The sequence below is a fragment of the Podarcis raffonei genome, chromosome 4 (genome assembly GCF_027172205.1).
Source record: "Podarcis raffonei isolate rPodRaf1 chromosome 4, rPodRaf1.pri, whole genome shotgun sequence".
Classification (NCBI taxonomy): domain Eukaryota; kingdom Metazoa; phylum Chordata; class Lepidosauria; order Squamata; family Lacertidae; genus Podarcis; species Podarcis raffonei.
Window position 1 is genome coordinate 80,287,531 of NC_070605.1, and position 15,881 is coordinate 80,303,411.

General features: G+C 40.4%; 1 protein-coding gene and 1 long non-coding RNA gene across 2 annotated transcripts in view; one reads left to right on the plus strand and one right to left on the minus strand.

Moving 5' to 3' along the window:
• The first annotated feature begins 7 nt into the window (after positions 1-7).
• LOC128411863 (uncharacterized) lies at positions 8-2,564 on the plus strand. Its single transcript, XR_008329938.1, has 2 exons — positions 8-270; positions 1,956-2,564. It is a non-coding gene; the product is annotated as an uncharacterized LOC128411863 (long non-coding RNA).
• CUL4A (cullin 4A) overlaps positions 2,010-15,881 on the minus strand; it is a 33,252-nt gene continuing 19,380 nt past the window's right edge. The window contains exons 12-20 of the mRNA XM_053384379.1: positions 12,380-12,484; positions 11,125-11,235; positions 10,803-10,888; positions 9,735-9,842; positions 7,332-7,445; positions 5,558-5,663; positions 4,211-4,383; positions 3,527-3,679; positions 2,010-3,334 (exon numbers count right to left, since the gene is read on the minus strand). Coding sequence (XP_053240354.1) covers positions 3,239-3,334; positions 3,527-3,679; positions 4,211-4,383; positions 5,558-5,663; positions 7,332-7,445; positions 9,735-9,842; positions 10,803-10,888; positions 11,125-11,235; positions 12,380-12,484 — 1,052 coding nt within the window. The 3' untranslated portion in view covers positions 2,010-3,238. The remainder of the gene's footprint in view (positions 3,335-3,526; positions 3,680-4,210; positions 4,384-5,557; positions 5,664-7,331; positions 7,446-9,734; positions 9,843-10,802; positions 10,889-11,124; positions 11,236-12,379; positions 12,485-15,881) is intronic.

Sequence of the window (15,881 nt, forward strand, 5' to 3'; positions counted from 1 at the left end):
TTTTTTTTTTTTTTACCTCCGTCACCTGATCTTAATAAACCACGCCCGGCCTCTTTAATAAAGAGTGGGGAGGGGGGCAGAGAGAAAAGACGGGAAGAAGCAGAGCCGTGATCTCGCGAGAACGGAGAGAAGCAGGCCATAGGCTGAGGCCGTTGAGGGGCTTTCTCCCCCCCTTTTTTTTAACCGTAGCTTTTTAACCGATTTGTGTTCGTTCTCACGTCACGGGGCTGAACAGCTAAAAGCGAAATACAGTGGTACCTCGGGTTACAGGTGCTTCAGGCTACAGACTCCGCTAACCCAGAAATAGTACCTCAGGTTAAGAACTTTGGTACAGGATAAGAACAGAAATCGTGCGGCGGCAGCGGGAGGCCCCATTAGCTAAAGTGGTGCTTCAGGTTAAGAACAGTTTCAGGTTAAGAACGGACCTCCAGAACGAAATTAAGTTCTTAACCCGAGGTACCACTGTATACGGGAAGCTCGAATCAGCTTGTGGCGATTATAAACACTATTAGGCCTGCAGCCCATCCTGGCTGGGAATACGACGCTCTTCCCGTGCGTCGTCCGAGGTGGTCGGCTGGTGGCAGGAGTTTCGTTTCCTTTGGGAAGCTGCTCCGGGTTCTGTGCCAAGGAAATGACTCCGATGTCACATGAGAGCTCTCGCGATAGAGTCATGTTTTTAAAAGAAATTTTATTATTGTGTGGGCGGAGAGGGAAAACAAATCATATCCGAAGCATAAATCCTCTACTGGAAGGTTCTCAGGAAAAGCAAGAGAGCCTCTAACAAATGCGGGCTTGTCGGTTGTACTGTCGCCACAAATGCGACTCGATAGGCATTTCAACTACAGACATTTTAGGGCGAGGGGCAGGGAAAGTCATGCCAGTGAGACAGCAGAAACCTAAACACAAGCTGCGTAAGTTTGAAGTTGCTTTACGTTGAGCTGAAAGTTTTAAGACCTGTTCTGGCTTCTGAAGCCACCTGCAGCAAATGGAGGTGACAACCTACCAATGCCACGAAACCTCACTAAAATGGCTACTGCTGTCACTGGTCATTACTGCCTTTAAAAAGAAAAAGGACGCTAACAAAAAAGAGGTCAAGAGAGGGACTGTAACGGAAGAGGGTAGATATGAAAATGAGCTTGGCATCAGTGATTGCAAACAGGAGGCAGTCTTTTGAGTTCCCCCTCTCCCATCCCTTGATTGACTATTGGAGTCGAATATTTCCCTTTATCTCTCTATAAATGCATCTCTAATGCAGTTGTCTCCCACATCCAAATGACCAGGCACAGAACACTGGAAAGCTGTAAACTGAACCATTTTCAGGCCATCAGTATAGGCAGAATCTAGTACTAACTGGGAGAATTACTACGTTTATTTAAAATTGTAGCGTTGACAATTTATAAAATGCATGTTATTAACTTTTATATTTTTATTTTTCTCCTTTATACTTTTTCAAGCAATCAATAGTTTTGACTAGTAAACTGAAGTAGGATCCTGGTTACTGATATATGTTGTTTTGGTTTATTATTTTGTTTTCCAGTCTAAATAATAATGTAGCTATATTTATTGTAGAGATATTGCCCATAAAATTGTTAACAGCCTTCTGTGCAAGCTTCCAAACTGAACAAGTGTTTCAGGGAATAAAGCAGTACTGGAGACAAGAAAAGAAAAATGAGGATGTACTTTGTAAAAATACTGAAACATTGAACTAATCCCTTGTATGAATCACCATGAAGGTCCTGTCTTTTAGAAAGAGGCATACTCATTATAGTATTAAAAAGGTAGCAACACAATTTTACTAATATTGGATAGACAATACTCCAGGCTATTGCAAATAGGAAAGAGATTGTCACATTCATACAGTGGGAAAGCAGTTACTATGCACGAGATCTGCTTTAAGTAAAAATCAGATTTAAAAGTTTCTATTTGCTTAAGATTATTATTTTTTCTTGAAACAGGAAAATGCGAAGGAAAATTCAATGAATGTTGGATTCATCACTAACTCATAGTAATGCAGATGAGAAAAGGATTTTAATTTGCAGAAGTCAAAATAATACAAGGGAGTTTATATAATAAACCAAGTTACTAATTTTATGCAAAGCATTTTAATAAAGATACTAACATTAATGACACAAAAGGTCAAACTCCCTTTGGTTTCTTTTAAACATACATCATTATGCGTATCCTGTAAAGCCAGCAGTTACAACTGTCTGTTAACATAGCTTTCTTTCTTCAAAGTTCGGTGAATTTCCATGTAAATGATATGAAACAAGCTACTTCATCTGTCAAGGTAAAACTATGAGAACAATCATATCTTCCTGCGTGCAGAAAGTCCAGAGAAACTTTGCAAATGAATGCACAGTATGGGATACAAGGGAGGAAAGCTACCACAATAGGAATATTTTCTCATGTTTTCTCATGTTTCAGCAAGTATGATCCGAAGAGGAGCTGGATTGTTTTTGTTACAGGGCAAAAAAGCCTTAAAAAAATATTTTGAAATTTTCTAAGATCATGCCACTGTAATTACCCTGTGTGTAACTTTTAGAATAAAACTATATTATCCTGTAGTTTCATTTTTTTTACACGAAAGGTTATAAACAACTATCCCAGAGCTAGAAAGTGCTTATTTGGTTCACCTTCATGTGGCCAAGAAGAAAATATATTTCACCAATGAATATCTGAGCTCATTAGAAAGCTCATCTATTGTTTTTAATGCAGTTATCCTCTTGGCACTTGATCCATCTAAACAGGGATAAGGTATAGAAAACAAAAAAACAAAAACAAAAATCTAACAGAACAAACTAGAATTCTTGGTGCATAGTTAAAACTTCAGTGTACCCCGAGACCACTGATTGTTCTTCAACAGTGTTTAAAAGAAACTCAAATAATTCTTGAAGCGAAAAATGGCAGCGTAAAGTATTTTTATGATGTGCTGTCAAACACACACAACCACTCTTCAGGCAAAAGAATTATATCATACAGAGGACAATTGCCATTCACTCCAACTCCAAAATAAATTTTGAACAGAATTCTGAAAGAAATCAAGAAGCAGATCTAAAAATAATTGTCTCTGAATACCACCACAGATTCTAGGCAAGGATGTTTCAAGTATCAGCAGTACATGCAGCTGCTTAATGAACATCATTCCCAGTTCTGCTAAAAGTAAGGTTTGGGAACAACACAAGTATCCATTGTTGGGAAGCTAATGTCCTCCTGTTTTATAAAAACAGTTTCCTCCTCATCATGCAACATAGTGGTACTGATTAGGGTTATCTTTGTCTCTCTCCATATAGTCTCTGTCTATGAGAGATTCAATCCGCTTTTTCAAGTCTCCAGGCTGTAATAAGAGAATAAGTTGACACTGTTTAGCAATGTAAGGACAAAGGAAATAAAATACTAGAGAGAGACAGACAGATGGAGACAACACTCTGAAAACAATAATGTATTCTGTGATCACAGTAATTTTACCATAATTGTGCTCCCAATTTCGCCTCTCCCTTACTGTATTATACATTAATATTTCACTCACCTTTACTGGAAATTTTAGCTGATTATATAACTCTGAAACAAGAAGATTGTGACTGAGTGTCTTCCTCATCTTCATTATTCGTACTATAGCTGCATCAATCTGATACTGTCTATCTTGAAACACCCTTTCAGTTGTGCTGACTTGCTCTTCGACCTGTACGGCAAGTATGAAAAATATGCATCAATTACCCTGACACACAAACACACACATGTGCATACATACATGCATATTATTTGGTTAATTATAATTAATTGATAGTATGGAGAGAGGATCTATACCAAAAGAATTGGTATTGATGCTATGGCATGGCCAGCTTTTGGGGATTAGGCAAGAGTGAAACAAAAGTCAACTAATGGTTGCATCATGTAAATTTGCCTCTCAGAAAGGAAAGGCAGCACAGGCTATGACTGAAACAAAGGTCAGATAAATATTTACAAATTATCTACAAATTTAACTGGCTGAATCCATAACCATGTCAAATGTTTAGTTTTCACCCCTCAAAACAACCCCCCTCTCTGAGTCTAACACTACAACACTTGGTTGAGCCCGGAACAAAAGCACTTCTATTCAGGGCTGAGAATACAACACATTTTTCATACATGTCTTAACCTCTCTTGGTTAAACCCAAACACCACCGCACTATAGACAGACTATTCCAAAGAGCTGTCCGCATCGAATACATACCGTTTCTTTCATCTGGATTTGATTGATCTTTATTCTGAACAATTTATGCTTAAAATCACCATTAAAGGCAAATTTGTCTCCATCTTCTACATCCTTTCCTCTTGGACTTTTATTCAGTACTCTTGCTTTACCACAGGCCAGAGACTGCAAGGTTCTTTTTAATTCACTGTCCTCTGTGAAAGGGGTTTAAAATGCAAACACACAGTGGGAAACTGTTTACAATTGCTGTATCAATTGCCATAAAGCACAGACTGAAGAGGAAATGAGCTGGAAAAGTGTTGAGATAGGGGCAGGTGGAGATTGCTCTAGTTCAGTCCTGAAAATTTCCACGTATCTACTTGCTTAGGGGAGTTAACAATATCCTAGGAGATCAGGATATTAAACAGGATATTACAAACTGCTTCTGTCCCCCTCCCTTCTGCTATGGTGCAGAAGACTGAAATACAAGCCTGCCATATACAAGTACAGTAGCACCTCGGCTTACGTTACCCTCGGGTAACGTAAACTTCGGGTAGCGAAAGTGGCAAACCTGGAAGTGTTTCACCCTGCGCACATGACCAGAAACGCTCTGCTACACCACAAGCATGTACAGAAGCAGTCTGCCGCCACATGTGCAGAAGCAGTCCCTCCAGTTGAGGAAACCTTGGGATCCGACTGGAGCTCCGAAACGGATCCCGTCTGCAGCCGGAGGTACGACTGTACAACTACCATAGTAGTTTGCTTGGGGAAACACAGCAGTACTACTGTGGATCCATGTGCCTCCCCGGCTTTTCTTCTATGCTTAAGTATAGAAAAAAGCATGAGGGAATTGCCAGCTACCATAATGCAAAGCAATCCATAGGCACAATATTCAGTTCAGAGCTCCATTCAGCTCAGAGCCCAGGGTCAACTACATCCTGTATGTCATAGGCAGTTATTGGAAAAACTGCTATTTGCAGCCTAAATGTGTTCCACAATATGTTCTGAAACAACAGTAGTAACATGTAGTACTGGTATCTCTTTGTATTCATCTTTACCTCTATTAATAAAGCTCTTGTAACAAGTCATTCTCCTGTACAGTGGTACCTCTACTTACGTTCCCCTCTGGTTATGTATCCTTCAGGACACGTATGCGGCGAACCCCGAAGTATTTTTCCGGGTTTCGCCAGGCGTGCATGCGCAGAAGTGCTCTACCGCGCCGCATGTGTGTGCAAAACAGGCTCTTCCGGTTGCAGAAACCTCGGGATCTGACCGGAGCTCCGGAATGGATCCCGTCTGCAACCAGAGGTACCACTGTATTTTAATCCGATCACATTTATGCCAGATGAAATCCACAAGACACCTGTCTTCTCAAAAACTATTACTTACCTATACCAGTGGCCATTTTAATTTCTTCAAAACTGAATTCATCTCCTTCATTGAACATTAAAAGCACTAATGTTTGGAAGAGTGACACCTGAAACTCCTTCTTGCCCTAAAACAAACAAAATATTTATATTTATAAGATTACACACATACACACACACTAGCTTAACTGTTAATGACACTGTCCCCTGTTCTTTACCAAAGGTCATTTATCTGCAGCTGGATAGAATGATTACAAACATATCATATACATATGCTGAACACTGTACCTGCCATACTCTACCATATCTTTAGGGGGACTTACTCTGGCCTTGGCTATGCCAGGATAAAAGACTTATGCCAACGTATCTCCAGATGAGCAGGCTCTATGTTGGAGAGCCAACTATTCTAAACTCCCCTCATTCAGGAGGATCTTGGGTTTGAGTTGCTCCCTTTGTGTTAGAAAGGCAGGAAGAAGGAAACTGATGGATGACAGGTTTGGCATTAAACCATTCTGAGCTGAAGTGAAATTCAGCCTAGGAATTTCCAAAACCCACCTCTGCTATTTCCAAAATTGTTTTCCATCCTTAGTTCCAAACAGAATGCCAAAAGTCATTGGCCCAGTTCAAACAGTACGCTCCCTGACTCACTATGTGCAACAAAGGAGCAAGATTCCACCTGACACTTCTCAACATCTGTGCACAGACGGAGTATTTTAATAGGATAAAATGACATTAAATCTATGGCTAATTTTTTCTCAAATGAATCTCTGGAATGACCATAAGCTTCAGATCTACATGTATCCAATTCTAAATGCTGAACTCTAAATGTCTGCACAAGAAAGATAGGCAAGTTTCATGGCAAGAAGGCACAATCTGATTCCTGCACCATGCATAGAGAAAAGATAAAAAATATCACATGAATCAGAAGAAGACTACCAATATATTTTTGCTTGCACAGCAGAATCAGACTCAAAGCTGCAGCATAATATATATGGACTGATAAAAAAATCTCATAGAATATTACTTAACGTGAATGCTCCAGTGTTCACCAAACAAGTGTTTACGTTCCATAGATCACGTGCAAGTACTCTTTCACACCTAATTGACCACAACTGCTCTTATACAATGCAGCCAACTAGTAGCATAAAATATTTCTGATAATCAACCTCTGAAAATCCTTATGGCTCCTGGAAGTGGGAATTTATTTTATGTATGGCCAGGGCTCTTTTTCTAGAAAAAAAGCTGCCGGAACATGTTGACCTTTTTATAGAGGGGCGTTTTTTAAAGCCAGCAGTCAACTAGCCAGGACAGGCAGCTCAGGCAATCCATGGAGGAGCTTTCAGGCCAGGCCAACTCACCAGCAACCACTCTCCAGTCCTACTATACTGCTGCTGCATCTGTCCTCCTCTCCCTCTGCCACCAAGAATCATTTTGGGGGACAAACTGCAAGCCTGCAGTAGTGGCTGAGTGGTGAGGCAGCATGAGTGGGGCTCTGTTGCATTCCTGGCTTCCCAACACTATGAGTCACTGCAGCTTATTGAAGAAGGAAAGTGAGCAGTGTGTAGAGCTTGGCGCATGGTGGCAGAGTTGACCCTGATTCACTGCACTGAGTTCCTTGTGCCTTGTACTTCTTCTCAATAAGCAGCAGCAACTTGGGGTACTGGTAAACCAGAAGAGCAACAGAGTCACACAGACACCACCCCTTGGGCTGCTATGTGTAAGGGAAATGGAGGGTTTGGGAAAGCTGTAAATGGGAGCGGGGGTAGAAGAGCAAAGATTAAGTTATTCAAACACACCTCTTTAAATTCTGCTTTCAGGACAGCATGTCCTAAACTAGTTTGCCACTGAAGTTTTCGACCACTATGCTTTCCAAGATAAAAAGTCTTAAATACTTCTTGAAGTTTAACCATCTGAAATACAAGAAATAATAAGAAAAATAAACCCAGGCAAACACAAATCCAGGCATAAATGGCAGCTAAATACAAGTAACATTCCATGTATTCATTCATGTCTATAAGTAAAGCAGAAAACCAAGCAAAGAATGCAAATTTGTACAATTTGCATGATTTGTTCCAACTGCAGGATATCGGCTTGTGGCACAGAAATGAATATTCTCCTTGAACATCCCATTAATATGAATGACTAGGGGAGAAGAACTCAACAGCCCTTAATCAGTTTTGGAAAACGTGCAGATACACTGCATTTATCCAGGATCTTACATTTGGCTTTAAAAATTGTTAAATCAGAATTGAGTAGGCTCTAAGGCAGGGGTGCACAACCAGCAGCCCTCCATATGTTGTTGAACTACACCTCCCACCATCTCTGATCACTGGCTATGCTGGTTGGGGCTGATGGGAGTTGTAGTCTAGAAATATCTGGAGGGCCATAGGTTGTCAACCCCTGTTCTAAGGAGTGGAAGTAAGTAGATAAAAGTATACTGAAAGGTATATTTTGTCATAGCACCCCTATATTTCATGCAGAACTACTGCATTCAGCCAAAACACACAACCCATTACTCCTGGGGATACTTCACTTTAGGATTCATGATGTGTGAGTATGTGCATACATGTGCACACATGGAGTGATTGGATGTCTGCATGCTCCCATGTCAAGAAGTTTCAGGAACAAGGTATTGTAGGCCAGATAGAATAGTTTTCACATTCAGGAAGCTTTCGACATGAGAGTACATTCATGTATTCAACCTCTCCCCCTGCAGTCTGAAGCTATTGCATCCTAGGAAGAATTACCATGTGCATTCCCTCCACTACTGGCCAGTGTTTCCCAATTGTCGGGTGTTTATACTACATTTTTTAAGATTTGCCTTGAGAGAGTCTTTAAACCTCTTTTGTTGACCACCAGCATTATGCTTTCCATTTTTAAGTTTGGAATACAGTAGCTGCTTTGGAAGGTGATAATCAGGCATCTGAACAACATGACCAGTCCAACAAAGTTGATGTTGAAGAATCATTGCTTCGACACTGGTGATCTTTGCTTCTTCCAGTACACTGGCATTCGTTCGCCTGTTTTCCCAAGTGATATGTATAATTTTTCAGAGACACCATTGATGGAATCTTTCAAGGAGTTGCAGATGTCGTTTATAAGTGGCTCATGTTTCCACAAGAATACAGTAAGGTTGGTAGTACAATAGCTTTGTAAGCAAGCATTTTGGTTTCCCTGCGAATATCCCAGTCCTCAAACACTCTTCACTTCATTCAGGAGAAAGCAGACTGGGGCAGACCTGACCTGAGCCAACCCTAAGGTGGGATGAGGCGACCACCCCAAGCGGCACCCCCAAGGGGTGGCGTGCTTGTTCCGCTGGTCATCTTTGCAGCCAGTCTCCTTGGCTTCTGGGGCAGAGAGGGACCAGCAGCAATCTTTGAGGAACGTTACCCCCTCCTCCAGAGTTGGCGAGGGAGCAGGCATTCCACCATCCAGCTTGGCTGCTGGGCGGGCGAGGGAGATTTTCCCACCCCCACCTGGAGAAGCTGGGGTAAAGCCTCGCTGCCAGGTGGGAGGGAGAAATCCAGAAAGGATCTCACCGCCACCACAGCAGGGGAGACCCTGCAAGGGCATCTCACAGAGGAGTCCTTACGGAGGTTGCTCCCAGTCCCTGCATTGTGGGATGCTTTGCCTCATGTGCCAAAACACCTCTGGTCACCCCTGGTGGTGGAATTAATAGAATCTACAGGAGCTACACACTTCCTTATGAGCAGTGGTGAAGCTACTGTTTGACGGCCCTGAAGCATGAGGCAACCAGCAATGTGGTCTGAGTAACCATGGCTATCTTCTCCAATGGTGTTATTCCACGACAGATCACCACACCTTTACAACATCTGTGCTACTGACTCTCACGACTTCGGGATTGTTGAAACATATACAACAAAAAATTAACCCATTTGAGTTGTGCTACTCAAATTGGGCCTCCTATACCCAAAAATTTTAAGCAATGTGGACTAGAGTCACTTCTCGGGGCCCCATATGGAAAAGTGCTTGTCCGTCAGCACATGCATGCAAGACTGAATACCTGATCTAATGACACGGAACAGCTTTCACCAAAAATCACTGAAAGCTTCTGTGCTCTGGTTTGTGCATGTGTAAATCCCAATGTATGAGCTTCCAGAGATCATATCCAACAAACCAACGAACATCAATAATATGGGGGGGATGTCCCAACACGTCAAGTATAGTTGAAGACTTACCTCTGGAGGCAAAAGGACATCCATAGGTGTATAAGTTGGCCAGTATCCCATTGTAAGTATATTTACTGTTAAGTCTATATTCCCTGGGTCCTTTTGATTTTGTATGTACTATGATAAAAAAGGAAGAAAAGGATTTTCAGTCATGTTAATGAGTTAAGAGGTTTTGCCAGGGAACAAAGAAGGAGGAAAGAAATCACTACTGCTGCTGCTAATTATTATTATTTTCTACAAAAATGTCAACTTTATTCAAATAGTGTAGCAATTTCCACCAATATTTACAGGAAATTGAATTTAATCATTGAAACAATGACTTAAAACTGTTATTTAATAAAGGTTGAATTCAGTGATACTCTACTTGCATGGTAATGTTATTAAAACTCAAAACAATCTGAAAATAAGGAGCTTAAAATAATATTTAGAGCTGATGTTGAGGTGTGAGTACTTTCTTAATTCTGACCTGCATTTTTACCTACTGAAGTATTAAATTTCAAAATCAAAGTTTGATGCATCTACGTTTTCAAATAATGCAACATTTCCAATTCCTAATAATACATTAGGATATATCTGTGTCAGTTAAAGTGAATTCAACTGATTGACAAATCTTATCGCAGCATATTCCATAAGTTAGTAATTAGCGTGGATTTTAAAACGACAAAATAACCCACTATATTTGCAAATGCTCCTCTCTCTTCTTTCAGCACAGCTGCAAGGATGAGTTCAGAATATTTTGCTTATAGTTTTGTCCAAACATAGTGAAAATGTAGTCAATCTTAACTGTGATTTGTTTGACACAAGCCAACTTCAAATCAAGAGCTATGAAGCTACAGTTAAAATTAACCACAGTTTAGGGTTCATATCAAACACTAAACTGCAGCTAACAAAAAATGAAAGCTTCTGATCTACTCATGGCTGTGCCAGAGGTCTTGGGTGGGGGTGGGGAGTGTGCAAGCCCAATGTTCATTGCAGCTCATTTCTGTTATGCTAAACCATCATTTATCAGGTCTGAAACTAGTTATATCAAACCAGCGCAAAATTTCACTGAACTATCCAACTGAAGTGAAATCTTACCTGTTTAAACTGAACCATAACATCTTTTGAAAGTTCCATATCCTTAAACATTCCTTCCAGTTTACTGGTGAAAGCAGCACCACATTCTGTTATATAAAACAAGAAAAAGTAATAGGGATGCAGTAACTTGAACTGTCAATTTAGGCACACAGTGAAGGTAACAAACTCTTCAGAAGGAGTAAAGCAAACCAAACATGAGATTTTTTTTTAAAATGTGCATTTGTTTGGCATCATAGATTTCCAAAAGGACTAACCTGTTCCATTTCCCCCTATATAAGGGCGCAAACTTGTAACTGAAGGAACCAAATTCACAAATGCTTACCATGCTTAAGCTTAGACAACATAGATTTCTCAGCATCTACTGAAGCGCTTTTCCCAACCAGAAGTCTTTTGGCCAGATCCTTTTTATAAAATGCTTCAAATACATCTTTACCTGCATGGACAATGTTGAGGAGGATGAGAAAAAACATCACTAAAGCACGTGCTGTGACTTTTTTTTGAGCCACAGAAGAAAAAAATTAACTAAGAATATATGTGTGTGTGTGTGTCTGTCTGTCTGTGAGAAAGCATAGGAATAATCCAATATTTAAAGGAAGTAGCAGAAGCAAAATTCTGTCACTTTGTTGTTGTTTAGTCGTGTCCGACTCTTTGTGACCCCATGGACCAGAGCACGCCAGGCACTCCTGTCTTCCACTGCCTCCCGCAGCTTGGTCAAACTCATGTTCGTAGCTTCGAGAACACTGTCCAACCATCTCGTCCTATGCCATCCCCTTCTCCTTGTGCCCTCCATCTTTCCCAGCATCAGGGTCTTTTCCAGGGAGTCTTTTCTTCTCATGAGGTGGCCAAAGTATTGGAACCTCAGCTTCAGGATCTGTCCTTCCAGTGAGAACTCAGGGCTGATTTCCTTAAGAATGGATAGGTTTGATCTTCTTGCAGTCCATGGGACTCTGTCACTATAGACCTCAAAATACTACAGCTTACACAAACGGCACTTGTTCAGTAAATAACTTAAAACTTGACCTACACATTCTACCTGTGAAAGTGCCAAATTTCAAACTGAGCTGATAAAATTGCCACAGATATAGCAAGTTTAAAAGTGCTGGAAATATAAAATTTGACTCTTCCTCCCCAATTATTAAGATAACATATATATTTCTTTCCCATTCTGGTGAAAAGTACCAATGTGTTTTATGTAGACTTGTTGCAGAACCTACATGTCTGTTGGGTTTCTCAGAAGTTATAACAATGCTTCCGCCCCATTTCTATTGAAAACAAGTAGCAGAAAATTGTGTTGTGCATAGCTGAAAAAAAAATTGAAGCTAAAGATCTTGTCATAAGTGCAATGTTTGTAGAAGGAGCCACAATTCCTATTCCTTTAGCTATAAAATACCATTGGGTGAATCCTTCATTGTGCAGTTATATAGAGTTCAATCTTATCCTTCTAGCATCTGCATGAAACCACTGTGTGGTGTCATTTACTGCAACATGCATCAAGCCTTTGGTATTTTGGTTAAAAACTCAGCAGTGCAGAAATGTATGATACACTTTAAACAGTTGTTTAAAAAGAGATTCCTTACCATGAATAAATCTAAATATTATCATAATTTTGTCAAGGATTCTTTCCAGCTCTTCATCTGTTGCTTCCTTATTGCCAGCTCTTAGCTTTGAGTCCACATGTTTTGCTAAAAAATAATTAAAAATAAACAGCTTAAAACTAATCTTGGGGGGCGGGGGGGAAGGATCACTTGGTTTCCACATATTAGTTTTAACACATCTAAAACTACACGACGAGTTTTATAAAAGTTGAAAGAAACCACTCAATGCCAAAAACGTATAGTCTAATAAAAATATGACACAAAAAAATGAAGGAAAAGCCAAAAAAAGAAGCCGTGGCTGTTTTCCTGCAAACAAGTAGGCTGCTTGCATTTCATTGACTTCCGTGAGATTAATCCGGTCTGTGCATAAAACTGCAATATTTATAGGGTTTTAAAAAATCCAAATCCGTGCCAGACTCAGAGGAGGGAAATATGAGGAGGGAAACCTATGGGCAAAGAGTGGCAGAGATAGTAGAACTATGGTGATGATGATGATGATGATGATGAAGAAGAAGACAAAGCTAAAAATTAACAGTAAAAATAAACAGTTTGAAATTAATATACAAATCTACAGAAAGCCAGTGATAGTGATAATAAGAATGATATTATCAGATAAGCAAGTAATAATAAAAGTAATAAAATAAAATAAAATAAAATAATAATAATAATAATAATAATAATAATAATAATACAAGTAGCAGAATTGAGAACAAAATCTGAAGCGTTCAATGTGAAGCAGGAAAACCAGTTAAAAATATTACAGGTTAGGTGCCGTGATAAAATTAAAATAGTAGTGAACAGAGGCAGTAAACTGGCAGATATGGGGAACTGATGAAAAGAGTGTGAAAGAGAGAAATTTAAAAAGAGGGAAATTTAAAATATGCCCACATTCACCAAAACTATGAAATAGTATTTCCCCTTTCTTTACTATACAGTGGTACCTCAGTTAAGTACTTAATTCGTTCCGGAGGTCTGTACTTAACCTGAAACAGTTCTTAACCTGAAACACCACTTTAGCTAATGGGGCCTCCTGCTGCCGCTGGAGCACAATTTCTGTTCTCATCCTGAAGCAAAGTTCTTAACCTGAAGCACTATTTCTGGGTTAGCGGAGTCTGTAATCTGAAGCATATGTAACCTGAAGTGTATGTAACCTGAGGTACCACTGTACAGTGGAATATGTATACACCCCCCCATGTAATCTGAATTTTTGTAAAGCTTCACTATTTATATAAAAAGCACTAACATATTTACGCACTACTTATTAAGTTAGGGAATTTTTCAACATTAACATACTACATGAAAGACCTAAACTTCTTTAATTTTTTACTCTAAGCTATTGTAATGGCTTAAAATATTTCCAATGGCTTGATAGCCAAAAAAAGCCCCCAGGATTACACCATGAATCTGAAGATTAAAAGACCACCTCTTCCAATTAGAAGTAGAATGAATGAAAAGGAAGAATGAAAAGGGCATGTTAAAAGGTGAGGACGCATTCTTTCACTCCCTTTCCTTACTCATGGTTGTTAAAGGCAGTCACTGTAAAAGCAGATCCAAAAGCCCCTTGATATAGATAGCACCAAGCTGTTTTTAAATATACTAATGAAGTTCTTATAAGCCATGCAAAATCCCTGAACCCGTGGGAAAGCGCAGGGTGTGCACATAATAAAGCAAATAATAGAATTTTCCACTCCTTATTACAGAGCTCTTAAGAGATTTCTACACAGATCTCAATCTAGATATAAATTGTGACACAACAGTTTCCTTCGGAATGCTTTATGCACAAACTAACAGCAGCTGCAAAATAAGTGCAGGTTCTTTTGACGGTAGGGCAGCTAAATGAGATTTGTTAGATGGTAACTCAGGAGAGGGCCTTCTCTATGGTGACACCCTGGTTGTGTAAATGCTAAATATATAGCTGGCACCATCTCTGTTGAATCTTTGGCAGGCAGCTAAAAACACACTTGTTTGAACAGAGGGTAAACATTTAAAACACATTACTTCCTCCGAAGAATCCTAGAAACTGTAGTTTATGCTTCACAGAGATATAATTCCCAACATCCTTAAAAACTAGTTTCCAGGATTCTTTGGGGAAAGTCAGCTATGTAGTCTGTGTTTGCTTCTACTGCTGTTTTAATGTTGTTTGGTTGTCAATGGCTTTCATCTGCCCTGTGATTCACATTTTATGTAACCATTATGTTTAACTTGTTTTATTGTACTCTGACCTGCGACTGCTTGTTGATAAGGGGCAGGTTTAAAATGTTCATGATTAAGTAAGAAAATAAATAAGTGCAGGATGTGGCCAAATTACAAAAGCTTATCAGCTGAAGTCTATGTCCCACGAGACTTCTGCAGTAGGATAGCCAGGTTAAGGACTGCAGGGATAGTTTTTCAGTTGTTCTGCTCCTGCCTCGAGGGTCAATTCAAGAAAGCAGGAACCTGCTACTCAGCAGATGCTATTTAACATCCACATCAAACTGCGGAATGGAGGTCATCCACAGACTTGGGACTCGAGTGGCTTCAGTATCCTAACAACACCCACCCAACTAACCCAAGCTAGTCCGCCAATCAAGAGTATATTACCAAATAGCAGGGTAAATAAAAGTAAGAGTAAAATCAGAATTAGATCACATTTCTTTCAAAAAGGGAAACTGGTTAAACATTAAAACTTTTGAATTTTATCTCCCCCCGCCCCGCCCAAAAAATCCATTCCGCATGTGATAAGGACTGCAAGAGCACTGGTGTCAGAGATACTGGAGGAAGTGCCTGCATGCCTACTCCCCATTGAACTCTCTCTTCCCAGAATTTTCCCTGTTGTTATATCCCCTGCTTTTGGGAATACAAACTCATGCCAAATCCAGAATTTAACCAGACCTTCTATGTCCCACTTCCAATCAATATTAAGGCGGCTGTGGTCCGTCCCCCTCCCCTCCTCCCCCGTGTTAGAGGACAATGGCACAACTTCTATGGCAGGGATAGGAAATCTGTGGCTCTCCTGATGTCGACTTCAACTCTCATCACCACTAGCCATGCTGGCTGAAGCTGATGGGATTTGGAGTCCAGCAACACACGGCTGAATCATCTCTATGGTTTGTGTTCTTTGGACGTGGGCATGTGCTTGGGTGAGTTTGTTTTGGCCCTTTACTTTGGAGATCTTAGGAAAGACCATTGCGGCCGCCGAGACCATATAACACCGGTCCTGAAAGACCTACATTGGCTCCCAGTACGTTTCCAAGCACAATTCAAAGTGTTGGTGCTGACTTTTAAAGCCCTAAACGGCCTCGGCCCAGTATACCTGAAGGAGCGTCTCCTCCCCCATCGTTCTGCCCGGACACTGAGGTCCAGCGCCGAGGGCCTTCTGGCGGTTCCCTCACTGCGAAAGGCCAAGTTACAGGGAACAAGGCAGAGGGCCTTCTCGGTAGTGGCGCCCGCCCTGTGGAATGCCCTCACATCAGATGTCAAAGCGATAAACATCTACCTAACATTC